General features: G+C 42.9%; 1 protein-coding gene and 1 pseudogene across 2 annotated transcripts in view; one reads left to right on the forward strand and one right to left on the reverse strand.

Moving 5' to 3' along the window:
- lrrk1 (leucine-rich repeat kinase 1) overlaps positions 1–27,479 on the reverse strand; it is a 128,712-nt gene extending 101,233 nt beyond the window's left edge. The window contains 2 exon segments of the mRNA XM_083915136.1: positions 17,840–17,970; positions 27,353–27,479. Coding sequence (XP_083771262.1) covers positions 17,840–17,909 — 70 coding nt within the window. The 5' untranslated portion in view covers positions 17,910–17,970; positions 27,353–27,479.
- On the forward strand, positions 13,861–14,492 carry LOC310948053 (annotated as a pseudogene). Its single transcript has one exon. The product of its transcript is annotated as an uncharacterized misc_RNA (transcript).
- Positions 27,480–27,735: the final 256 nt, after the last annotated feature.

Genomic DNA, 27,735 nt, shown 5'->3' on the forward strand with positions numbered 1-27,735 from the left:
GCTCTCCTGTGGACCCATTTGCTCTGTAAGCAAGTCTCTCTTTGTTTGAGTCTCTTAAATATTCCATGACTACTGAAGTGAGCCGGCGTTGTCAGAGCCTGAAAACGAGATCTTCTGAAACCGGGTCCCAGAGTGTGAAAATTTGAAAACGCCCCTCATGGCGTTGTCCCCGCGGCGTCACATAACAACAACAGTGCTGCTGCGTGAGAGGAGAGAGGCAGACCCATAGACTGTTTACTGAACCGGACTCTGAGCCACATGCATGGGAATGAATTAGGCCAAGCACAGATTTCTCCCTTTTCCCTGATACTCTGAATAAGGAGCTAATCTGCTCTCTAGTCTCTTTTTATAAATCAAGTTCTAAGAAGGTGTGAAAAGACTCTAAATCTAGTGAGAAAGTGGCACCTGTAAGTGCTTTGGGACGGGGAAGGGCTCACAGCAACACTCTCTGCTCGTTGAGGACACTAACTGCACAGTGATTGGTGCATCAGAGTCCAAAACACCACAAAAGTCTCCACTAACAGCAGAAACAGTGACACATTTCTCTCTAGGATGGAGGAGGATTTGGGAAGTCTCCAGATTTGGAGAGAAACTCTCCAGTGTTTGTATTCTACACTCGTTAGAAGGTCCTCACAGATACCAAATCCTCTTTTCACTTTCAACAGCTTCATGTTTGTGACTGATGACCCAGTGATCCTGAAGGCCAACAGACCACCACAAGCTTCCTCTTTAGATGAAAGACTGCACTTAAAGTGGACCCATTATGCTTTTCCTTAGCTTCTGTCATATATGATTGTTTGAAAGTCGGATGTTCATGCTAAACATGACCAAAGTCTCAAATAATGAGGTAAATGTGTTTATGGGTAACCAGTCTAACCCCCCATGGACAGATCTGCTCAGGATACAAACTGCAGTCACTGCCTCCTTTTTCTACTTTCTCAACATCAAGCCTTGACAGATTTTCATAAAAGTTCAGCTGCTCCAGGCCGGGCACGCCGGGCACGCCCGTGAAGTACAGCTGCGTACAGCTCCAGTAGAACGTGCTGCTGTTTACTACATGTAGCTACGCGCTAACGGCAGGGAATGCTCTAATATTTGCCGTTCATTACTCCCTAATTTGAGGGCATAAAAAGCCTTGGTTTCATCTTTTCAACATTCTCCGTTGGCTTTCTCCCTCTGCCTCAGGCAGTAACAGGCAGGGACAAAACTATAAAAGAATCTTAACTTCATTCACTCTGCTGAAGCTTGGAGATCTACCTTGAGTTTGGACTTTATTGCTCTGAGTTCTGAGCAGCTCTGTTTTATATTGCCCCTTTGTTGGGAAGGCAAGGCAAGGCAAGGCAACTTTATTTGTATAGGACTTTTCATACACAAGGAAGACTCAAAGTGCTTCACAGCACAACATGTCATGAATTAAAATGCATTACAGAAAGACAAAGTGAATAAAAACATAGACAATAATCAAAACAGTGCGGACGTTAAAAGTGCAAAAATTTAGCAGAAAGCTAAGGTGAACATAAAGGTTTTCAGTCTAGTTTTAAAAGTGGTCAGAGTGGGTGAAAGTCTCACATCTTCAGGAAGTTTATTCCAGCTGTTTGTTGCATAATGACTGAAAGATGCTTTCCCTTGATTTGAGTTTACTCTGCGAACCACTAACAGATTGGCCTCAGAGGATCTTAGGGCGCGCTCACACTATCCTCCCGGACCGAGACCCGGACTTTAGGGTACTTGCCCCCCTCCCTCTCCCCCCCGCGCCCCAGCCCCGTTTGTACTCACACTACCAGGGCCTCGGCCAATACTTCTTGCTGTCCATACGCCTTCAAGCCGTAACACGTCACACGCATTGATCGCGTGTGTGTGGCTTTGTTTACAAATCTTTCCATAGACCTCGGAGTTTTTGTGCGTCTTGTCGACTGTTTTTGAATATTTTCATCCAACCAAATCTGCAGTAAACACTCCACCTCCGCATCACACCAACATGAACCTTTCACCGCCATTGTTGTTGTTGTTAAATGTCCGCGCATGGTCCGTCCTTCTATTTACATGTCCTAACAGGCGGACATAACGCTACTGCCGTAGGGCTCGTGCTCGTGCGCGTACACGTGCGCACGCTCGTGCTCGTACATGTGCAAACGGCTCCGCTAAAGCCCACCTATTTCAAGCGGGCCGTGGAGGCCCAGCTGGCCCCAGTTGAGCGCGGAGCGGGTGCGCTCACACTACTTAAAGGTACTAGACTTTAGCTGAAAAACCGGTTTTGGCCGCGGCCAAAAGCACAGTGTGATCACGCTCTTAGTGATCTAGAAGGCTTATGTAGTGGGAGCATATCAGTGATATACTTTGGCCCTAGACCATGTAGTGCTTTATATGCGAGCAGGAGGATTTTGAAATAAATTCTCTGACGTACAGGAAGCCAGTGTAATGATTTAAGAATTGGTGTAATGTGCTCACATTTTTTGGTCTTTGTTAGAACTCTAGCAGCAGCGTTCTGAACAAACTGTTGCTGCCTGACAGTTTTTTTGGGAAGACCGGCAAGGAGACCATTACAGTAGTCTAGCCTACTGGTAATAAAGGCTTGGACATGATTTTGAGGTGAAAGTAGGCCAATTTTTTTTACTGATTTGATGTGACTGTCGAAATGTAAATCAGAATCCATAATAACCCCAAGATTATTATCTCAGTTTTATCCTCATTTAGTTGAAGGAAATTTTGGCACATCCAGTGTTTGACTTGCTCAATGCACTAGCACAGAAGATCTATGGGGCGATAGTCATTTGGTGATAGCGCTACATAGATTTGGGTGTCATCGGCATAGCAATGGTGGTCAATGTTATTATTTTGCATGATTTGTCCTAGTGGGAGCATATAGATGTTAAAAAAAGTCGGCCCCAAGATTGAACCTTGGGGGACTCTACACGTGATACAAAGTCGCCAATGGAAACAAAATAGTTTCTATCTTGTAGATATGACTTGAACCAGTTAAAGACTGTGCCTGAGAGCCCCACCCAGTTTTCCAACCTGTCCAAAAGTATTGAGTGGTCAACAGTGTCAAATGCAGCACTGAGGTCCAATAGCATTAATACTGAAGTTTTGCCAGAGTCTGTGTTAAGACGGATGTCATTTATAACTTTAATAAGGGCCGTCTCTGTGCTATGAAGAGGTCGAAATCCTGACTGGAGGTTGTTGTGGCAGCCAGTAGAAGCCAAGAAGTGATTTAGTTGTTGGAGTACAACTTTCTCAATTAATTTACTTATGAATGGTAGATTTGAAATTGGTCTGTAGTTTCCCGCTTTTTTAGAAGAGGTTTAATGACTGCAGTTTTGAAGGCCTTTGGGAAATTGCCCGATTGAATAGAGTTATTAACTATTTGCAATACGTCTGTTGATAGGCAGTCAAAAACATTCTTAAAGAAGTTGGTAGGTAAAGCAACAAGACAGCAGGTGGTTGGCTTTAGATCCGTCACTGTTTCCATTTGAGTTTTAGATACTATGGCATTAAAGCTTGCCATCATTGCTGTGTTATTTTGGCCTAAACGGGGTGGTGATCCAACTTTTTTGTTTGAGATATTGATGGCACGTCTGATGCCTTCAATTTTATCAGTATAAAATAATGCAAATTCATTGCATTTCTGTATGGAATGGAGTTCGGCTGGTATTTGTGTTGGGGGGTTGGTCAGTCTGTCGACAGTTGCAAATAGGGTTTTGGCCTTATTAGTGTTGCTGTTTATGATATTGAAGAAGAATGTTTCTCTAGCACTTTTTAAGACTAAATTGTAGGCCTGGAGGCTCTCTTTATAGATGTCATGGTGAATATGAAGTTTTGTATTTCGCCAGATTCGTTCAGCCTTCCTGCACCCTCTTCTCTGGGCTGTTACAACAGTAGCTTTTCTCCAGGGTGCCTTTTGCTTACCAGAAATCGTTTTAACTGTAACAGGTGCAATGACATCTATGATATTCACAATTTTGGAATTAAAGTTGTTTACAAGATCATCAGCGTGGCATGGGTTTAGAGACGGTAGTGAGGAGATTTCCAGGATTCTTTTTTCCAAGTCAGACACCGTATCCTTCGGAAAGCAGAGTACTTTGGTGTTATTATTGCTTTTCATATCTTTTACAGAAAAGTCACCCACAATCAGATTTCAGGCCCTCTTGTTAGCTTTTTCTGTGGTTTTAAGTTAGCAGGTCTTACCCTGCTGCGTGGTGATGGTGGGTTATTCAGGAAATCAGAAGGGGATCCATTGTCCGGCAACAGTGGAGCAAATCTGTTCTTTAGTTGAACACTTGCTTGCTGGGGAGGTTTCTTGGTACTTTTCCTCTTCTCAGCTGTCCACTGCTGTGTCCTACGTGGCAGTGGAGTTGATGAAGCGCTATGCCTGGATGGAGATGGTAGCACAGGCCAACCGGTCAGATCAGAAATATCGGGGCACTGGGTCCTCCCAGTTATCTGTTCTCCCTTGTCGCAGGGAGGTGGTCTTCTCTTTGGCTTTGCACCAAGTGTGTTCCAGGGAGGATTATCGCTGGTAGATTTATTACCCTGTACAGGGACCTCCCGTTTCCTCGTAGCTTCATCATTGCTAGTAAGCTGGGTTCTGGCATGCCCCTGTCCACTTTTTTCAGTCAGTGCTAGAGTGGTGTTGTTTCCACAATATCCATTCACTTCTATATATACTTCTAACGATTAATTTTTGTTTCCAACAGTAAAATCTTCTGTAGTAGTTTGTGGTAATCTTCCGTAGAGAGGGGAGGCATCTTCTGCTGATTACCTTTAGCGCTGTAGCACAGGCTCAGGCTTATCTTGAATGGTAGGCCTCCCTGCCTAGCGTTGAGAAAGTTGTAAAAATATTGAAAAATGCCTCTGTTATCTTAAAGAAATATAATCCCATTGGTTTTGTAAGTATCCAGGAGCTGTTGCTCTTTGTTTCTTATTGAGGAGAAGCAAATAGTAGCAGATAGTAGCAAAAAATGCAAGCAAAGGCAAGAGTGAGCAGAAAAGCGACCGCACTGTAGCAAAGCAGGAAGTCAAGCAGCCAAGGAAACCTATTGTTTTTGATGAAATTATTATTATTACTATTTAGGGCTTGGATTTTAACGGTTAATTAAGGTTTAATAATTTAATAGCAAAAAATGCAAGCAAAGGCGAGAGCAAGCAGAAAAGCGTCCGCACTGTAGCAAAGCAGGAAGTCAAGCAGCCAAGGACACCTATTGTTTTTGATGAAATTATTATTATTACTATTTAGGGCTTGGACTTTAAAGCGTTAATTACGGTTTAATAATTACAGAAAAAATAACGTGACAAAAAAATAACGTGACAAAAAAATAACATGACGAAAAAAATAACGCAATTAATGGCAAGTTATTTTTGCACTCAATGCGGAAAGTTGTTCATTGCACAAGTTCCCCCCCGACCCTTAAAAATGACGCACAGGACACAACACGAGAGAAATGAAACTGATAAGAAGCAGATGATGAGTTGTTGCTGGTTTCAGTGGGCGACATTTGAGTTCTTAAGCCCAGTTCGGACCAAAGATTCACAACGAGTCAAGTTGAAACTTGCAACTTCTTGCAGCGTGCAGGCCTGCAACATTCTGAAACCTGCCCGTTCACACCAATGCGACGAGACGAGACGGTGCATCATCTCCATAGCAATACTCCTACTTCCGTTCTGACCTCTGACTTTTCAGGCTTTTTTTCATAGCTGGATATAATTTGTAGCATTATAAAATATAAATGAGGACAGAGATAGTGAGATACTCTCGGGGGGAATAACTACTTCAGTTGCACTTTTTTATAAGACACAAAAACAGGGTTTAACAGTGTTTCTGTAAAGAAAGGACCTCTTTTTTGGTCAAGATTTGATATTCTTTTGTCCATTAAGATATTGAATAACACCGGTTCACTTGTTTCTAAAGAAAGGAGATATTTTTCATGTATTTTGTTGTTTAAGATGACCATTTAAGTTGCACTTTTTATAGGAGGACACAAACTGAAACATAGTTTCTGGAAAGAAAGCTCCTCTAAGACTTTTTTTCCCTATGAATAAAAGTCAATAAAAAATGTTTTATTTGGTCACAGTTTGTCTGTAGCTCATTTTGATTTTAAAAAAATTTGTTAGAAAACCGCATCGTGAACAAAAAACTGTGCACCGTATCGAATCGTGAGTTGAGTGTATTGTTACATTCCTACAAGTAATGCAGTTTTGCTCAAATTCTGCCAGTTTCACATTTCAACTTCCAGGTTTTTTCAGCCATGCAGTGCAACGCATTTGAGCGTTTACATTTTTCAGTCAATTTATTTCACATTTTATAAGACAATGTACTTGATATTCATAACATTAATATAGCAGCAAACAAATATTGTCCATGTAAAGATATAGCTAGTGGAGTAATGGCATCCTGAGCAGAGAATGAAGTCACTATCTGTGTGCGTTGTAATTCAAGATTCAAGATTCAAGAAGCTTTATTTATCCCGAGGGAAATTATTGTGCAACAGTTTCGATACAAAGGCGGAAAAGGATCAGAGTAACAATAAGCATAAACATAAATCAAATCAAAATAAAGCTAACGTCAGATAAATCAAGCTATGAACCAAGTGTGACAGAGTGCAACAGACGTCGTGGTTAAGCGTAGGTATATACAATATACAACAATACGCACTGTGCAGTTTAGCAGCAGATTGAAATAAAATAAGTACAAACTAAATAAGTGAGAAGGAGCGATAAGTTATAAGTGTTAAAAATGTTAAAAATGTAGCAGCATGTCCTACAGAACTAAGTGACAGTATGGCACAGTGGAGTGTAGCAGCATTTCGTACTTAAGTCAGTTACAGTAAACAACAGTGAAATGTAGCAGCATGTCCTAAAGCACAGTAAGTATATCAGCAGATAGTTACAGTAAACCATTAATAAATAAATAAAGTGATGTAGTGGTGATATAAAGTGACAGTGTAGTATAGCAGCATTACTTACTGAAGTAAGTGACAGTACAACTGAATAAAGTACAACTGAATAAAGTGATGCAGTGATGGTATATAGTGACAAAGTGACATTTTCAGGATACAGTGTCTCCACTGTTCCTTACCTGACTGGGGGGAGATGAATTATAAAGTTTGATGGCCGCCGGAAGAAAAGACTTCCTCCGGCGTTCAGTATTACACCGGGGGAGAATGAGTCTATGGCTGAATGTGCTTCTGCTGGAGGTCAGCAGCTGGTGGAGAGGGTGGGAGTTATTGTCCAGGATGCTGTGCAGTTTAGACAGCATCCTCCTCTCAGACACCGCCACCAAAGAGTCCAGTTTGACCCCCAGGACGGAGCCAGCCTTCCTGATGATCTTACTGATCCTCTTTGCGTCTGCTGCCCTCAGTCTGCTGCCCCAGCACACAACAGCAAAGAAGATGGCACTGGCTACCACTGACTGGTAGAACATCCTCAGCATGGTGTTACAAACATTGAATGACCGGAGCCTCCTCAGGTAATAGAGACGACTCTGGCCCTTCTTGTATACAGCCTCAGTGTTCTTGGAAAAGTCCAGTTTGTTGTCCAGGTATACTCCAAGATATTTGTAATCCTGGACAACATCCACAGTCACGCCGTTGATGGAGATGGGTGTGGGGGCAGATTTACTCCTGCGGAAATCCACCACTAGCTCCTTAGTCTTGGTGGCGTTTAGAATCAGGTGATTAGCTGCACACCAGTCGACAAAGGAGTCCACAACGCCCCTGTACTCCTCCTCCTTCCCCTCACTGACACAGCCAACAATTGCAGAATCGTCAGCAAACTTCTGCAGGTGGCAGGACTCAGAGAGGAACTGAAAGTCTGAGGTGTACAGGGTGAACAGAAATGGGGAAAGAACAGTACCCTGTGGAGCTCCAGTGCTGCAGACCACGGTGTCAGACACTCCGTCCTGCAGTCTGACATACTGTGGTCGACCCGTCAAGTAATCCGTAATCCAGGAAACCAGGGGAGGGTCCACCTGCATCGCCGTCAGCTTCCGTCCCAGCAGAGCAGGCCGGATGGTGTTGAACGCACTTGAGAAGTCCATGAACAAGATTCTCACTGTGGTCCCCGCTCTGTCCAGGTGGGCGCAGGCACGGTTGAGCAGGAAGATGATAGCATCCTCCACTCCTAGTTTGGCTGGTAGGCAAACTGTAGAGGGTCCAGTGATGAGCTGACCAGGGGCCGAAGAAGTGATAGAACCAGCCTCTCCAGGGACTTCATCAGGTGCGACGTCAGCACCACCGGTCTGTAGTCTTCTGAGGTGCTGGGACGCACCTTCTTTGGTAATGGTACCAGGCAGGATGTCTTCCACAGCACAGGGACCTTCTCGAGACTCAGGCTGAGGTTGTAGATGTACTGCAGGACTCCACACAGCTGGATCGCACAAGTTTTGAGGACCCTCGGGCTGACACCGTCGGGACCCGCTGCCTTGCCTGGGCGGAGTCTGCACAGCTCCTTCCTCACCTGCTCTGCAGTGAAGGTCTGTCTGCTGTGTGTGTTGGTGGGGGTGGAGAGAGGTGATGGCGGGGGGGAGGGGACAGGTAGGGCAAAATCAGGAAGGAATTGAGGGGGAGGTGTCAGCAGGGTTGGAGGTTTGGAGGTGGGTGGTTGTAGAGGAGCCGTGGGGAGGTGGTCCAGAGCCCTTTCATCAAATCTGTTGAAGAACAGATTTAGCTCATTGGCACGTTCAGTACCACCTCCTACCGTCTGGCTACCAGATGGTTTGTAGCCAGTGATACTCCTCATGCCGCTCCACACGTCCTTTAAGTTGTTCTGCTGGAGTTTGTGCTCCAGCTTCCTCCTGTAGGTCTAGGTAATCTGACTTCCCCCCCCCATCTGGTGCCTTGTGCGTCAATATCAGATGACAAGGGCCGCCCACAAACATCTGTATTTGATGGGTTGGGGAATGACCGATGAGAACTGTGTGGACTGGAGGCAGCTTATTCCTTCAGTATTTCGAGCACAGCACCTCTAAGCAATATGGTCAGCATTCACACACATTTTCGGCAGGGAAGGCATTTTCTAGTTCTTGAAGGTGCTGAAGAAGCATCTAAATCAACACAGAGACCACGTCCCACTAGAATCCTCCATTAAGAGCCAATGCATTCATGCATACTTGAGTGAAATGTATTCAGAGTGTGATATCAGAATCAGCTTAATATATTCTCATGAACAACGGCTGCTGTATTAATGATCGCTCCAGTCAGTATGTTTACATGCAGTTTAAAAACCTGATTATATTCGGGTTAAGGGAATACTCTGGTTTCTCAAACACCATGTAAACACCGTACCCCAGGTAAAATCGGAGTTCTCATAGCCTCGTTAACAGACCTAGAGAACTCCTTCAGTAGTTCGATTATTCATGCATGTAAACAGCCTTCCCGGGCTACTATCGAGTTTCTCGTCTGCACATGCTCCGTAGGTTAGAACTCCCCCTCCCTGTGGTGGCTTTTGACCCGGAAATAGAATAAACCAGGAAGCAACGGTGCCCAAAACAACGTAAAAAAAACAATATCACAAGCGTTACCTTTAAACCAAGGGAGGACTTCACAACGGTAAGTAACATCACCAACAAGAAGACCTGTTTCTGTCGCAATTCTGTCCAAAAGTCGGTCTTTTGTGATTTTGACAAAGGTGAATGGGGAAAAAAGCTGTATTCAGACGAGCTGTTGGCGGAGCGCCACCTACTCTACTCGAGGTCGAGTTACTCCGTTATTTTCCCATTCAACCCCCTTTCATGTATACGAGGGGAACTTCAATAATCCGATTATTCCCTTAACCAGGGTAAGAGTTTCAGGTTACTGCTGTGCATGTAAACGCACTGAGTATGGAAGGCGTCAGGTCTATCACATGGATCTGTAGACATCACAGGCTGAGCCAGATGTCGGTAAATTGATAGTAGAGTCAGATCTCAGTGCTGAGTAGCTCACTCAGTTCTACATGTGCAGCATATAAACAAGGCTCCAGTAAGCATTTAGCTCTGCCCGTCTACTCCTCTCTCTTACTAACCTGCTCATGGTGAAGCAGTGATTCCTCCTCTTCCTCCCGCCCCTATCACATCTAAGGCTGAGTGCTTTCTTTTCATGGCTTCCTTTCAGCTGCTGTGTGGCTTCCACCCAGCAGTGTTCGCTGGACGATCTGCCTCCTCTCTAACCAAGTGACAGGCTGATGAGAAGGGAAGATGGAGAGTGCAGGGAGGGAGAGGTATGGAACAGTAGGAGGGGGTAGCAAGGGAGGGGGGGGGGGGGGGGTTGATGCTCCTTTGTTTCAGAGGCACACCAGCATCTGTGCTTCCTGTATCTCTGTCCCTCACAGTCTCTGCTCTGTAATTGTACACTCTCCAGTGGAACCTTAAATAGCACTCAGCTCCAAGCCTATTGGTTCCTGCTGAGGATGTAAATCTCTAAAAACAACAAAATTATAGTTTCTTGTTTTAGTGCTCTGGCAGTGAAGCTCTTCTTTTTCTTTCTTATTCTTCTCCACTAAAAGTGTTACATGCAGCAAAAAACCTATGACTCAAAGTCACCAAAATTTGCCGTTGCTAAGCACTACAAAAACAAAAAATGATCTCAACGGCCTCAAGGTGGCACTGTAACAAAAACAGCTCAGATTAGAGTCAAAATGATTTCATCATCATCATCTGCTCTCAAAATGTCATATTATGTGACTTTTTCTTAATTTTCTCAACATTGTCTGGATCATCTACGGACTTTGTCAATCTAAAGTTCTTAAGGAAATTCTGACTTTCCATTACGCCAATCCGTTCAGATTTTACAATTTTCAATAACTCAAGAATGCATTGAGGACTGCCATGGGGTGGGGGTGTGGGGCGGTATTCCCCTGACATTGTTTTCTTGCTGTCCAGCAATGATAGCTTAAATACATGGAGAGAGGCGTTGGTATTGATATATGTTGATGATATTTTCATCTGAGGCACATTCAATTATTAGCCTTCACTAGAGCTAGTTTACCAAAGGGCAAATGCTCCCTCCTGTCCCCAGCAGAAGACTAGGGTCTGTCTAGCCCCTTTCACACAGCCTGTTCGTTGTGGGGCTCTTATGCTTGTAAGCTTTGTTGCTTTATCATTCTTAGTGGTAGATGGACAAACGTGACCAGCCAGAATAACTTAACACCTGTGTGGGGGTTCAGGGGCTTTAACATTTATTTGTTCCTATCAAATTGGTTGTTTTTACTTTATCTTTGCTTTCTTATTCCTTATGCCTTGTCTGGTTTTATGTGCTGTTGTTAATTACTTTGTAACATTGTTAAGAAAAGTGCTATATAAATAAAGTTTATTATTCTACTATTATCATTAAAGAGATAGTTTGGATGTTTTAAACTGGGGTTGTATGAGGTACTTATGTATACTTATCTATAGTCAGTGGATTACCTGCAGTAGATAGTGGTTTGGAGAAGCAGGCAGGCTAAGCAATGTACTAGCTTAGCAGCTAAATGTATTTAAGCCACCTAAGTGTACACTATTTCAAATATGTTCACCATTTTACCTTGATGTCAGGCAGCCCTTTGTGACAGGGAACTGAAGCAGTTATCTACGATCTCTTCAAAGCCACCAGACTGCACTTACAAAAACAGTCATAAACCTACTACTGATCTACTGCTGCCTCAATCGGTGAGCTAGTTTGTGTTATTGTGAGACTTTGGGGAATCCAAACCAACCTTTTAAGAACACCAAAGGAACATTACATGACTAGCTGATTGGGCAGTGTACAGCAGCAGTCTTAAACGCACCATCACTGTCAAATATGTGTTGACATGCAGGCTCAAGATGGCCACAGGCAGAAAGAGTCAACCAGTACAATTAGACGTGTCCTCACTTCTGACATAGACAGGAAGTTCAAAGACAAAAATAACTGCAGGTCTCAACAGCTTCCTTGTTTTTGGAAAAAAACAGGCAGATAGTAAAACTACTATAATCTAATTTACGATACTATTCTCTGTTACCCCCACAATCTACCATTAAGCATTAACTGTAATTTTCCACACAGCTGTGCTACAATGTACTGTAGTCTGCTGGTAGAGAAGCCTTGTGCGTGTTATATGAGACCAAACTTTCTCTGAGCACAGTCCAGTCACACAGTTAACCAGCAACAGTTAAGGCTTGCATATCTCAAACAATCACACTTTCAGTTCTCTTTTTGATACATTTTAGCAGTTCTGCAGTGGTTCCACATCGAATTATATAGCAAGGAATCTCTGTGAGTCTGTCTGAGTGTGTAGTTCAAATATCTCAAGAACCGTTCATCTGAACTTCTGCACACTCGGCAGGTGTATTGCTGGGGACCTAATAATGTGCTTCATCTTGAAATTGGTGCAATTAGGACACGCAGCATGTTTAATATTAAAGGACTTGAATTAAATAACCGAAGAATGAGCTGTAGCATTCATAATTCTTCTTCTTTTTTTTCTGTTGCTGCAGTAACAACCTCTGCTTGAACCGTTGCTAATGCGCTGGCGTGGGCGCTATTTTACTAAAACATAAATATCACTAAAAATCAATGCGGGCAAATATATATATATAAATCATATTTTAATGAAAAGTGTGAGGAGCCCTGCTAATCTTCTCTGTGTCTTTCTCAATTTACTGCATACGAAAGTGACATGAAGCTTTTAAGTGAGCACCAGACAGAAGTCTGAGAACTGATGAACTCTGTTGTACAGCTGGGGAGTGTATGGATAGGAACAGTGGTGGAAGAAGTACTCATATCTTTTGCTAAAGTAAAAGTAACAATACTAGGATACATTGTGAAAATAATTCCCATATTCAAAATAGTATTCTGGAAAAAGTACAAAAGTATCAGCATTAAAATATACTTACAGTACCAAAAGTACAAGTACTCATTATACAGCATGGCCCATATTAGACAAATATACATATATTACTTAATTACATATTATGTAATGTAGAATTATAGCGATGCATATATGTGTTCATCACTTAAATGTTGCTGCTGGTAAAGGTGGAGCTCATTTAAGAGTCTGTGTAAAGCAATGACACGTGGGAGTTTGTCACACTACAGAAACTTTTTATTAATCACCCAGCCAAATTTGAATGAAAATCATGAAAACTTCGCTGCGTTCCAGTGCCGTGGGATATGGGACTTATCCTACCTGGAGTTTACGAGCTCCGACTTCAAAGCCTTCCAGGCAATTGAAGTCGTACGTAAACAGAAAACATGGATGACCGCCGCGCTAAGCTGATATCCGCTTTATTTTTGAAGAGGCATTTTGACTGTCAGCAATTCAGTCTACTTACATACACAGACAAGATGGAAGAGGCGAAACGACGGTTGAGATAATTATGCACTGGAGCCTTCCTCACTGCAAACGGGCTTAGAAAAAGTCTAAAAACAAAAAAATATGGCTAGTGTTATCTTGCTACACCCCTTCCCAAATTAAACTGCACAGAACTGTATGACAGTAAACGAATGACATGTTTAAAACTAAATTGTCTAGATAAAAATGTCAATCAATATTGAATTAATCAGGTTGATCCCACAATATAAACATAGTATGTAGTTAAAGCTGTATTGTTATTTTCAGAATAGCATTACTTACCCAATGTCTTACACCAGGGCAAATTCTCAAGACTGGTACCAAGTGGGGATTATTATTTCAGATGGATGAACACACATTTTATCTTCGCATTACCCACTCCCAGTTTGATTACATTTCTGACCTACTGAAGCAGCTTGGCCTAAATGAAGAGCACACAGGAGGCCCTCCTGAGATTCCTCTGAGGCAAAAGGTCGCTCTTTTTTTGTGTTATTTGGGCAATCAGAATAGTTTTTGTGAAATTTGTCACAATCATCAGCCAATAGATGTATTGTGGAATTGCTCTCAGCTTTTTGCACCATGGCATCCTCTTTTGTCAGCTGGCCCACCGTTTGGGAGAAGATAGCCTCCTCTGCTGCTTTCAACACAAAGCGTGGCATGCAAGGCATTATCGGGGCCATTGATGGATGCCACATAAAAATACAAAGACCACACACCAGAGGAGGGGACTACTTGAACAGGAAGATTTACTACTCTGTAGTCCTGCAAGGAATCGTGGACGACACTGGGAGGTTTAGCAACATATTTGTGGGTGCACCTGGCAAGGTTCATGATGCAAGAATTTTGAGGAAATCAACATTTTTTGAAAACTGGAACGAAAAGACGAGGAGGTTCATGTTGCTAGGGGATAGTGCCTATATTGGGCAAGCTTACCCTTTCATCAAGACCCCGTAGAGGGACAACAGAGCCCTCACCCTGCAGGACGAACTGGACAACTCCAAAAAAGGCAGAGGCCGAGTTTTGGTAGAGCAGGCATTCGGTAGACTAAAGTGTAAATGGAGAAGAGTCAGAGATCTCCGAACACAAGACTGGATTTAGTAGTCATGCTCATCGTGTCTGCCTGTATGCTCCATAACATGTGCACAGGCTCTGCAGACATCTGTGAAGAGCATCCAGGTGGTTGTCCACGTCAAGAGGATAAAACTTGCTGAAGAAATTTGGCAGGACACAGACATCTGACATTGAGTAATTGTTCTTCTATGCTATTAGCAATGGGTATATGTTTTTTGTCTTTAATTTCTGCTTAACATGAGTTTATGGCCTTTTTTGTTTTTGAAAGAAGTGTCATACATTTCATACTTGTGTGTAAATCAAAAGGAAACATCACAAACAGTTTGAGTGAAAAACTTTACTTTAATAAATGTATGGGAAATCATAATACAAAAGCCCTGGCCAGTTTGTGGAATGTAAACTGGCATGTCCAAACAAATTGGCATTGGGACTTGTTTATTTATAAAAACATATTTCAAACAACAAATGAGGTATATTTAAGAAGTTCACAAATACATTTTCAAATGTGCAAATATGCAAACAATGTAAGCAAAAGCAGAAACAGTAGCCATAGGAACAGGATGTCATTAGCCGCCACTCCATCCAAAATGACTGCACCACCTTAAGACTTGTTTAGATATTCTCTCATTAGAGCCTCAAAGGAGCCCTGAGCCTGACTCATTTGAGCTAACAATTCCTCATGCCTCTTTTGACTTGCAGCCTCTGACTCTTTGAGTAATTCAACAAGTGCATTTGTCTGTGATCTAAACTTGTGTCTAGGTGTGTTCACTGTGCTACCTTGTGGAGATGGGCTGGCCTGGTTGGCTGTACCTATCTGTTCACCCTCATTAACTATATCAGGCCTGCAAATCCGAATCCCCTCTGATGTTCCTATAATTGGGAATTCAACATTGTGGTTTTCCCCCAAAAGAGCTTCCATTTCATCATAAAATTTTAAGCGCAGAGTTCCCCTCCCTGTGCTCCGGTTATTATCCTTTATCTTTTTATAGGCATCCACAAGTGTGTTCCACTTCCTGTTCACTTTGGCAGGATCAAATGTCTGACCAAAATGGTCAGATAGCTGGCAAGCCATTTCACCCCACATTTGTTTTTTTGACTCTTTACCATTTTTAATTCTGCTATTTTGCTCTGCCAGAGTGCGTGGAAGTTCACTCCCATTTGCCTCCAGGTGTCGCCTCATTAAATCAATAAGAAAGAGCGTATGCTCTTTAGTAAAGGAATAATTGGTTTGTATCTGTGATGCACCTGAGCTGCTGGACTCTTCCTCCATACTCTCCTCTCCGTGGTCCTCTGTCCCTGTCTCAGTTTCTGTCAGGAATTGAGGATGTGGTGAGTTTCTGTCTCTGCGATTATCTTATGTTTCTATGGCTGGCAATTGACTGAAAATATATAGACTGCTTCATAACTAACCTGGAAGACACCCTGACCTTACAGGCTGCATCGAGGAAGTAGGCATCGGTCACATTCTTGCTGATATAGAGGTGCCATGAGGGGGTGGGATCTTTCCTTGTCCAAGAACACGTTCATCGCCTCATCTAAAAACACTGACAGATTTGATTTAGTTAATTTAAGTTAAGTTAAAATTACGTTGTATATTGATGTAAGCTATGCATCAAAAGATAAACAGCTACTCTAGCAAACGTTTAAACTACCGCGTGCCCTAATCAAAACACATGAGTAGCCAAATTGCAGTCTTCTTTTTAATAAAATAAACAAAAACGTTAATTAACAAATTGTCCAGCAATGGATAACATTAGTCGACACTCGAGCAGTATTCTAGCTCAAACTGATCTGCAGCCGTATAGGTAAATGCTCTGCATATCGCTATGATATGGAACTGGGTACAATATTACTATATATATATATATATATCTGCTAAGAGATCATAACGACATATTTTCACACCAGAATATTCTAAACAAGTTGTGTTAAATTGCAGTGTCTAATACAACACTGCATGCATGAAAGCTTAGTTTATAGCCTATTCTTTTAAATTTTACCTCTCACGACGTGTGTCTCCACAGGCGCTGCCATTGTTCTCTGACTTATCTTGGTGAGGTCGGGGTAGGTTGAGCTCCCCCGAGTTCGTGAGTAGGAGGTTCCACTTCAACAGGCATTCCAGTGCACTTTTCCAAGTTGGAAGTCGGAAATTTCCGACCTCCCACGGTACTGGAGCGCAGCATAAACTTCTCTGATACACTGGGGGAGTGTCCGCTTGATGCACTAAAGCCACACCCACTCACAGGAGAGGTGGAGCCTCTCTCAACTGTCAGTTCTGATGTGAATAATGGATGCTTCATCTACTGCAGGAAGAGAAGTTGACACTTGTTTGTTTTAGGCTAACTATAGTTCTGTAAGTGACACTAACGCATTTTGAAGTATGATTACACATGTTGTTCTATAAACATGTCAAGTGGATCTGATGTTACGTTAATGGTAATTCCCTTTATGTGCTAGCATTGAGCTAATGTCTTTATCCACTTTTGGCTTCATAAAAGCTTTGTTTTTCAACTCGACAGCTTGTAAATACTTAGTTCTGAGTTATTTATGGAGGCACCCTCACTCGATACAAAGTCAATGGAGAGCGGTGCATGCCCCAAAAATTAAAAAAACTGTTCATTGCTCGAACTCTATAATTCAGTATTAGATTAATTATAGTCTTTTCACATGTTGGCAGCGATCACCTTTCAATATAGAATGTGTTTTGAAACAAATCTCTGAATTGACTTTACCAGAGGGGTGTACTATGAGAACAGCAAGGGGCAGAACAGTTGCACAGATTAAGGCTGGGGAGGTGTGCTTGCAAAAAACCAGCAGATCGTGTAAATCTGTCAGTGAAAAGATTCTGCATATTTAACTATGTCAAATTCAGAATTGATCTCCATTAATCCAAATAGAGTGATGATGATTTAAAAATGCAAAAATGTTCGACCAGCTTTATTTTATATTTCAGGGAATGCAAAGGTGTAATATACCATAATGGCCATAATTCCATAACCTTTAGTAAGTTTTCCATGTGACATAAGAATTGGATTGGAAAGCTTGCTAGCTTTACCCAGCAAGGAACGAGTGAAGAAAGACACTGGAGATGTTACATTGTATCAAACTCAAATTTCAATCATCAGTGATGTAACTTTCAGAATCAACACTTTTGTTCTTGGAAATAGCCTGGCCCCATATAGCTAGCTGTTAGCAAATTACTTGTATACTGTGGCATTGTTGGAGGACACCAATATGTGATGGCAGGTTATTGCTCAGGGACTCAGGGAAGTGCAGTATCCAGTGTGAAGTTATTCAGATTCTCAAGAAGCTGCAAGCAGCAGCACTGGAGGGCGAGCAGTCAGTTCATTCACAACAGGCAGGTTCAACAAGCTCTGCACTGTACTGGTGTCACTACATTTCTGTTAACACACAAATCCTTTGTGAACCTGCCCGATGCTTCCAACACCACAGCAAGAAAACAAGGACGTGTGGAGGGATTACTCACTGCTTTGTTGCTCCATGCTGCTGGGAGTGTCTCCAGAGTCCTTGGGATGGCCAACAGACCAGTAGGACATTCCTAGTGGAGTCACTGGTTAACTGTCAGAGCAGAGAGGATGCCTGGATTCAGCTGTCACCCTGCACAAAGATGATGATGAAGAAGAAACATTCAGCAAAACAGTGTCTCCTCGTTAAATGGACAGTTTAAGTGTGACAGCCCAACTGGCGCTCCATCCATCCATCTTCAACCGCTTGTCCCTATCGGGGTCGCGGGGTTGGGGTGGGGTGGGGGGTGGGGGTGGGGGGGGGGGGGGTGCTGGAGCCGAACCCAGCTGACAAAAAGAGACAGACAACCATGCACACTCACATTTACACCTACGGTCAATTTAGAGTCATCAATTACCTAACACCCGGAGAAAACCCACGCAGACACGGGGAGAACATGCAAACTCCACACAGAAGGGCCCCAGCCAGGATTCGAACCAGCAACCCTCTTGCCTTCGGGCGACAGTGTTTAGAAAGATTGATGAGCCGAGCTTGTTTTTAGTTGTATTAATACTTTACAAGTATGTGTTTACCTCTATGTGGCACAGGACAAAATATAAAAAATGCTTCTGAAAATAATGCAATCCAACAAAACACCAAAGCACAAGCCTCCAAATGTGTTTAAACATAAAAAAGGTTATATATTTTCTGAATCAAAATAAAGTAAGCAGTAATAAAATGTATGTGCCAGACTTTTGGAAAAAACAGCCAAGCTTTTCAAACATCCTCCAATATAATATTGTTTTTACTGCACTAAATAGTTCCTATATTTCTGGACCAAATTCCACTGAACTTTATCATAATTTCTTGAGATATTCTTATATATAACAATCTGTACTAAATCACAAAAATGTAAAAACTGAAAATGATATCTTTCATAAAGGAATGCTGTCATGTTGAATTGCATTCGATTGTACAGGTATTGCTCCTTCTGGATACCATGTATTTGTGTTTGACTTACTGTACTATGCTGCATGTACTTTAACTACTTTTAAAGAAATTATGTAGCCGTCTTTCCATTACGGTGCCACTGCTAGCTTAGGCTGTCTTTGGACTGGCCGGTGTTGATGGCCTTGGGCTGCCAGCTGGAAAATATTTCTCTTAAACCTGCCCATAACATGCAGCCCCTGTCTTAACGCCACCCATTCATCCCACACACAAACGGACTCCCATAAAGCGATTCAGCATTGCACTTCCACAAAAGGAAACAACCAGAATACATTAATACTAATCAGAAATACTTTAATAATCCCAGGGGGAAATTATTTAAACAGACAGAGACAGAGGTATCCTCTCCGGGAACCATCACCTTATCGTGGTTAGAGAGGTTTGTGTGTCCCTGTGAACCTGAGGTCTGTGTTGTCTGGAGCCTGGTGCTCCTGGTAGGGTCTCCCATGGCAGAGTGGTCTCAGGCAAGGGGCCGGACTAAGAATGGTTCACAAAGACTCTATGGAAGAACATCCACCTCCACAATACATCCTCGTTGGGGAGTCCATGGTATGGTCTATTGCAATCCCAATCTGTTGCAAAAATCCTGGATTTACACAACCACATCCCTGCTATTGCCGACTGTTACCTGTCTGCCCACACGATCATCGTGCACTGTGGCGTGAACAATCTCAGTCGCAGATTATGAACAAAGCTCCGCACTGATTACCAGCACTTTGCTGACCACATCGACAGGCTGGGGAGGATCTGTATATTTTCAGGACTGATTCCTGAGTTTTTTAGCAGGTTATTGAGTATCAATCAGTGGTTATTGGACTTTTGCTCTGCATGTGGGCTTAGGTTCATTAACAAATTTGACACATGGAAAAGGACTGATCTGTCCTGCAAGACAACTTCAAAGGTCTCACTGCACTTGCCTCCCACATTACCACACATCTCCCCTGTCTCACAGATTGACGCCATAAGTCCACCACCATCTCCACCTCCATCCCCATCTCCACTTCACACCTGCACACATCCCAGTCATTACAAACAACAGACCACGACCCATCCACCGTCCCATTACACCTCCCTGTCCTTCCGGTCATAACCTGAAACATATCACCATCAACAAGGTCTCACAGTCAACCAGCCCACATGCAGCCACACTACATGGCACTTTTTTTTTGCTCCCTGTCGAGCAAGTCTTTTATCATCAATGACCTGATTTTAGAGAACAAACTTTTAACTGAAACATGGCTGAGCACTGATGCACCAGCTGTTCTCACCGACGCTTCCCCATCAAATGTTAGTTTTTTATTTACCAACAGGGGTGGTAGGAGAGGTGGTGGGACTGCAACAAACTCTATAATAACAAAGGACATTTCTTTTACCTACTCTACATCATTTGAACACCATAGCTTTGTTTTTAGCAGTCCTCCGATATGTGTGACTATTTATAGACCACCCAAGCACCTCCCCTCTTTAATCAGTGAGTTTTCTGAACTTCTAGCGATTTTTCACCCAACTTGCAACAGGGTTTTAATAACTGGTGATTTTGATATACACAGATAATAGTTCAGATCCCACTGCAAGTGAATTTTTAAATCTTTTAAATCGACCTAGATTTTAAGCAGCACATCACACAGCACACTCACAACAGAAGACACACCTGTGGACAGGCCATATGTTATGACCAGGTCCAGGGTGGTCCAACTTACCCTTTTAAAGTAAAGTTTTGGAAAAGCTGGTTTTTATCCAATTAAATTATTTTTCAAACAGCAACACGATTTTAGAACAGTGTCAATCTGGTTGTAGGATGAACCACAGTACAGAGACAGCCCTCGTGAAGATTGTTAATGATCTCAGGTGTAACATGGACTCTCAGAAACTGTCAGTCCTGGTGCTACTGGATCTAAGCGCTGCTTTTGATACAGTAGACCAACACATATTGTTAAAGATAGACTCAGATACCTGGTGGGCCTCTCTGGTAATGTTCTTAACTGGTTTTATTCTTACCTCATAGATCGTCACTTTCTTGTAAGCATGGATACATGTTCCTCAGGAACTCATGAACTTAAATGTGGGGTGCCCCAGGGGTCAATCTTAGGTTCAATACTTTTTCATTTATATATGCTCCCCCTTGGGGACGTCATTAGGAGACACAGCATTCATTTTCACAGCTACGCTGATGATACACAGCTCTGCATCGCTGTGTCTCCTGATGACACAGGGCCTATTGACTCCCTTTTAAACTGTATTTTTGATATAAATTCATGGATGGCAGAGAACTTCTTATGGCTCAACCAGGACAGAACAGAGGTCTTAATTATTGGTCCTGAAGGCAAGAGAGAGAAGCTTTTACCAAAACTAAATGCTTTTAAACATTCACAGTGCATAAAAAACTTGGGCGTTCTTATTGACTCTGAGCTTGATTTTATTCCACACATCAGAAATACTACAAAGATTGGTTTTTACCATATTAAGAATATAACCAGAGTTCGCCGTTTTCTCTCTCTGGCCAGCACAGAGGTGCTAATGCATGCTTTTTATCTCTAGCCGGTTAGATGCTCTCTGGTCTCCCGAAAAAGAGCATTTCACATCTTCAGCGACTCCAGAACTCAGCTGCACATGTTCTGACGAAGATCAGAAGGCGGGCTCACATTACACCAGCTTTGCATTGGCTCCCTGTGCGTTTCAAGATTGATTTTAAGGCTCTTTTGTTAGTTTTTAAGTGTCTTAACGGCCTTGGGCCTTCTTATCTGTCTGACCTGCTTTAACCGTATTGGACCTTGCGGACCCTGAGGTCCTCCGGTACTGGTCTTTTATCTGTTCACCAATGTGAGAACCAAAACCTTTGGTGAAGCCTCATTTTACCATTACGGCCCTCGCCTGTGGAACAGCCTGCCAGAGGGCCTCAGGGCCACTGAGTCTGTTGATGCTTTTAAACGCAGGCTCTAAACTCACCTTTTTAATTCCCCTTTGAGTCCTCTTTGACTCTTTTAGTATTACTCATTTATCCTGTCCTGTCATATTTCCTTGTCCTTTAATTTTCTCTTAAAGGTTTTATTATTCATATACTTACTTATTTTTGTTTTGCTCTCAGTTATTGATATAAACATTAATTTATGTTTTAGGAGGTTTTTCAGTTATTTTAGTACCTATTGTATTTATTATCTCGTTTCCAGCTCCATTGTTCTCCTCATGGGGGTCCTCCACTCCGACAGTGCTGTCCTGGTGGTTGTCCTGGCCTGGATAGTTTGGGGAGTCCTGACACAGGGCTTTATAGCCGTGGTATGGGTGGCCTCTGTGGCGGCGTCCCCTGTAGTCGTGGGCTTGGACGGCTCTTGATGGGGATGGCCACCTTAGGATGGTGTTTCCTCACTCTCTCAGTGCTCAGCCATACAGCCATACTTCATTATCTTGTGGAGGGGGGGGGGGGTTACGTATCAGTGTAGTGTGTGTGTGTGTGTGTTACACCATTGAGGAAGTTGGGATGTCAAGGGGGTTAGTTTTATTTTATTTGAAAGTAAAGCACTTTGGGCTGCATTTGTATATGTATGAAAGGTGCTATATAAATAAAGCTGATTTGATTTAGCAAAAATTCTACAGTTCTGTTTTTGCTATGTAATTATGGAGTGTTGAGTGTATATTGATGAGGGGGGAAAATAATTTAAAGATCCCGTCCATTCGAAAATGTGTTTGTCCTCTAAACTGACTATAGTGACTTGTATCTGAGAAAAGCTTGTCACTACAGAGGTGATTTCACATTTGTCTCCTGAAGGAGGAGATGCCTGTGCACTTCTCTGAAATCTGACATTCAAACGCATTTGGGCAGCTTTAGTTGAAACGTCATAAATCCATAAACCAATCAGCTGTCTGATAAGCAAAAGCCAGCAAAGAAACCTGAAACCTCCACTGCAGAGTTCACTGTCAGTACAGACAGAAAGCCCACTGTCATCACAGCTGTCAGCCACTGACAGTTACAAGCTAACAAACAACAGACACTAAGGGCACAGTCACACTGTCCTTCTGGCCGGGGCCAAAACCGTTTTTTCAGCTAAAGCCTTTAAGCAGTGTGAGTGCACCCGTTCCGCGCATTACTGCGGCCAGCGGGCCGTCCACCTCCGCCTTAAAGAGGTGGGCTTTAGCGGAGCCGTTTGCACATGTACGAGCACGAGCGTGCGCACGTGTACGAGCACGAGCACGAGCCCTACGGCAGTAGCGTTATGTGCGCCTGTTCGGACATGTAAATAGAAGGACGGACCATGCGCGGACATTTAACAACAACAACAATGGCGGTGAAAGGTTTACGTTGATGTGATGCGGAGGTGGAGTGTTTACTGCAGATTTGGTAGATGAAAAGATTCAAAAACAGTCGACAAGACGCACAAAAACTCTGAGGTCTACGGAAAGATTTGTAAACAAAGCCACAGACACGCGATCAATGCGTGTGACGTGTTACGGCGTGATGTCGTATGGACAGCAAGAAGCATTGGCCGGCCCTGGCAGTGTGAGTACAAACGGGGCTGGGGCGCGGGGGGAGAGGGAGGGGGGACAAGTACCCTAAAGCCCGGGGCGCGGTACGGAAGGACAGTGTGAGTGCACCCTTAGGGCGTACTCACACTGTCCATCTTGTCCCCCCTCCCTCTCCCCCCGCGCCCCAGGCCCGTTTGTACTCACACTGCCTGGGCCTCGCGCAAATGCTTCTTGCTGTCCATACGTCATCACGCCGTAACACGTCACACGCATTGATTGACGTCATCGCGATGCGTCTCTTTGTTTAAAAATCTTTCCATAGACCTCAGAGTTTTTGTGCGTCTTGTCAAACTGTTTTTGAATATTTTCATCCGCCCAAATCTGCAGTAAACACTCCACCTCCGCATCACACCAACGTGAACCTTTCACCGCCTTTGTTGTTGTTGTAAATGTCAGCGGATGGTCCGTCCTTCTATTTACTATGTCCGAACAGGGGCACGCACACGTGCAAACGTGCTCTACAAAAGCCCACCTCTCTCAGGCGGGCCGTGGACGACCCGCTGGCCGCAGTTATGCGCAGAGGTGGTGCACTCACACTGGTCAAATGCACTGGGCTTTAGCCGAAAAAAACGGTTTTGGCCCGGTGCGGAAGGACAGTGTGAGTGCGCCCTAAGAAATTATGCTAATGACAACATTCTCATACGTCTGTTAGAACACATTCCTGAGGAAGGAAGCCTGAGCTATTGCTGCAGATCAGGAGCTGGCTGCAGACCCAGCCGCCTGCAGAGCTGGCTCCACAGCTGCAGAGCTCTGATGGCTTGCCATCTTGATACACTCTGCTCTTTCACCAGTCAACCTAGTGCGAGCAGCTGTAGTGGGCCGGGCACAAGGCAGATCCAGAATTTCTAAACGAGGGAGAAAGAGTAGATGTGCTTCCAGCGCCCTTTTCAGTTTTATTTGAAGTTTTATGTGGGGAAAACAATGTTAAACAAAATATTAACCATAGCACAGTAGTTTACATCTTTTAAGATGTGTGCAGGATTTTATTATAACGCTGCAACATAACAAAATGTCAAAACAAGTGAAGGGGTCTGAATACTTTCTGTATGCACCTTCTAACGGTTTACAGGTAATAATAACTATTTTTTCTGCCAATAGAGTTGCAAAGTGGGAAACTTTCCATGGGAATTAACGGCAACCTGGAATTTCCAAAACTGAAGGTTGGCCCTTAACAGGTATTTTAAATATAGTTAGGGAAAATATATTTTGTCATAATATTGACCAAAACAATCACATTTAATGCCGTTGTCTCAATTTTGTATACAGTCAATGCCTCAAATGCACTCCAGCAGCAAAGTTTGGACCTGAAAGTTGTCCTGAGAACGATGAAGCAACTAAAGACTGAAGAGAAATTCCAAAATGCCACTGAAGCTGGTGAAACTCTGCAGAAAACACTCTGGTCTACTTTGTTGTCGCCATCGACAAGGACACACCCTCCTGAAAGAAGAGGTCATTAAAGTCTTCTACACTTCCCAACAGAAAGACTCTGCTTTGAAGAGCCAAATGCTGACAAACCAACCCACAGAGGAAGTGACATCAATGAGAGTAAGACACTTTTAAAAGTATTAAAACTTTAATACCACGTGTCTCAAAACAAGACCATATCCATATTTTTTTGTACCAAAAATATCAAAGCTATAAAAAAACAGATCTACACTCAGATTTTCAACCCCAGGAGAAGAAAATCAACTGTGTGTGGGCTTGTGCTCAGTGACAGTTCTGTACCAGCTCTGTGGGCACAGTGGTTAGAGCAGTCGTCCCATGTAAAGAGGCTATTGCAGCCGTGGGTACGACTCCGACCTGTGGCCCTTTGCTGCATGTCTCCCCCTCTCTCTCTCACCCCTTTTCCTGTCTGTCCTATATAATAAAGGCTTAAAAAATTGCCAAAAAAGAATATTAAAAAAAAATTCAGGTACCAAGACGACCTTAAAAAATAAATGTCATGGCATTATAATAGTCATCTTCTGCTAAATAATGTGTTATATGACCAGTTTAATTTCTCTTTTAAACATACGTCATTGAAAGCCTGGAAACTTTTTTTGGTTTGTAGTAGTATTTTCTAAATAGTTAGTGTCACATAGTTGGTCCAAAATGCTGCAGCTCGTGTACTAACTAAAACAAATAGAAGAGAACATATTTATCCTGTATTAGCTTCTCTGCACTGGCTACCTGTAAAATCTAGAATAGAATTTAAAATCCTTCTCCTTATGTACAAAGCTCTTATTGGTCAGGCTCCATCGTATCTTAAAGAGCACATTGTACCGTATCACCCGACTAGATCGCTGCGCTCTGAGAATGCAGGGCTACTCGTCGTTCCTAGAGTCTCCAAAAGTAGAAATGGATGCAAAGCCTTCAGCTACCAAGCTCCTCTCCTGTGGAACAAACTCCCAAATATTATTCGGAAGGCAGACACTGTCCCCTTATTTAAAAGTAAACTTAAAACTTTCCTTTTTGATAAAGCTTACAGCTAGGACTTACGATAAGATTTTCTTCTGCTTAATTATGCTGCTATAGGCCTAGTCTGCCGGGGGATAATACTTTTCCTGATACTCTGAGCTTCTCTCCTCTCTGTCTGTACCATTCATGTCTCATCAATGCATGTTACTAATTCAGCTTCTTCCCCGGAGTTGTTTGTGCTTTGTCGTCTCGCAGGTCTCTGCTGATCGTGGTGGTGCCTGCTGCCGTGGTCCTACATGACGCTTCCTGCTGCTATTATCACTATTACTCATATATACTATCACTAGTTTAATAAACTATAAAATCTGAAGCCATAAAAACACCACCAGTGGTATGTCTCGCTGTATCGTAGCTGCTATTGCCACTACTCATCATTGATCATGTTTGCCACCATAATTATTATCATTTTCATATTCTGTCCCCTTAGCTGTGATTGTTTCTACTATTCTGTTGTACTAACTGTCTTAACATATACGTCATATTCACATTACAATAGATATTATTATAGTTACTGTTAGGCTTTGCTTGCATCTCTGGAAGTGTGTCTGTCTGTCTGTCTCTCTCTGTCCATCTGTGTGTCTTTTCTCTCTTTCTCTCTCCTTTTCTTCCTCCCCAACCGGTCAAGACAGATGGCCGTCCTCTACAGAGCTGGGTCTGTCTGACGTTCCTACCTGTATTAGGGAAGGTTTTCGTTGCCACCGTACTCTACAGAGGAATTGTTGGGTCTATGTAAATCATAAATAAGTCATTGAGTGTGGTCTTTACCTACTCTGTAAAGTGTCCTGAGATAATTTTTGTTGATTTGACACTATAAATAAAATTGAATTGAATTGAACATAAATAAAAACATTCTGGTACCAAGACGACCTTAAAAAATAAATGTCATGGCATAATAATAGTCATCTTCTGCTAAATAATGTGTTATGTGACAAGTTTATTTTCTCTTTTAAACATACGTCATTGGAAGCCTGGAAACTTTTTTTGGTTTGTAGTATTTTCTGAGTAGTTAGTGTCACATAAATAAAAACATTCACTGAATCCATTGTTTGAGAGACCACACAGGCCCAGGACTGAGTTCTACAGCCCCGGTCCCACCCCTCAGCCACTGTCAGACGCCTTCGATTCGTAGGCACATTACTCGTTAATGCAAGCGTCCAAAAATAATTTATAATGATTAAAAATGATTTATAATCGTTATTAATGAGTTATGATTGATTCTAACAAACCTTACCTCTCGTTGTCAAGCAGCAGGGTGGTGAGTTGTCGCACGCACGCAGCAGTGTTTCAGATTTTTTGAAAATCAGTGCCTCCAGTGTTTCTGGATTATAATAACCCCGACATAAAAAGTTCTTCATGAGAGTGGAATTCAACTGTTCCACGGTGTAAGTTATTTCAAATAAGGAACATGTCTATTAAGTGGACAGATTTTTAAATACAGATCGGTTTGTTTTGGCTCTTTTGACAACGATGCGCGAACCGACTAAAGAGTCGGACGGTGGTCGGTGCGGAGCCGCCTCTCTCCTGTCACAGAAGCTGTTGTGGAGCCACTCACCACACGGCGGACCCGTCCGGAGCCCAGCACCACAGGACCCTCCTCAGCTCCAGCTCCAGATCCTCACAACATCACTTTGGGCTCCACTTCCTGATTCCACGATGCAAACTTTCCAATCCAGACACACGCTGACGCTGAGTGGGTGTCTAAGGTGTCAAGTCACACTGGACGATGGATGCGTTTCCGGTCATACCTTCAAAATAATACTGGAGAATTCACTCAATTAAAAATAGCGCATCCGGATACAGTATTTCAAACTAAAACCCACAAGGCGCCTGGGAAGATTCCACAGCGAGACTAGAAAGCACGGATAGGAAACGTTACTGCAGTGAATCCTAAAGGAGGTCGGACAAACAGAGAAACCACAGATTCACATGTTTTTC

The sequence above is a fragment of the Echiichthys vipera genome (assembly GCF_963691815.1).
Source record: "Echiichthys vipera genome assembly, chromosome: 1".
Classification (NCBI taxonomy): domain Eukaryota; kingdom Metazoa; phylum Chordata; class Actinopteri; order Perciformes; family Trachinidae; genus Echiichthys; species Echiichthys vipera.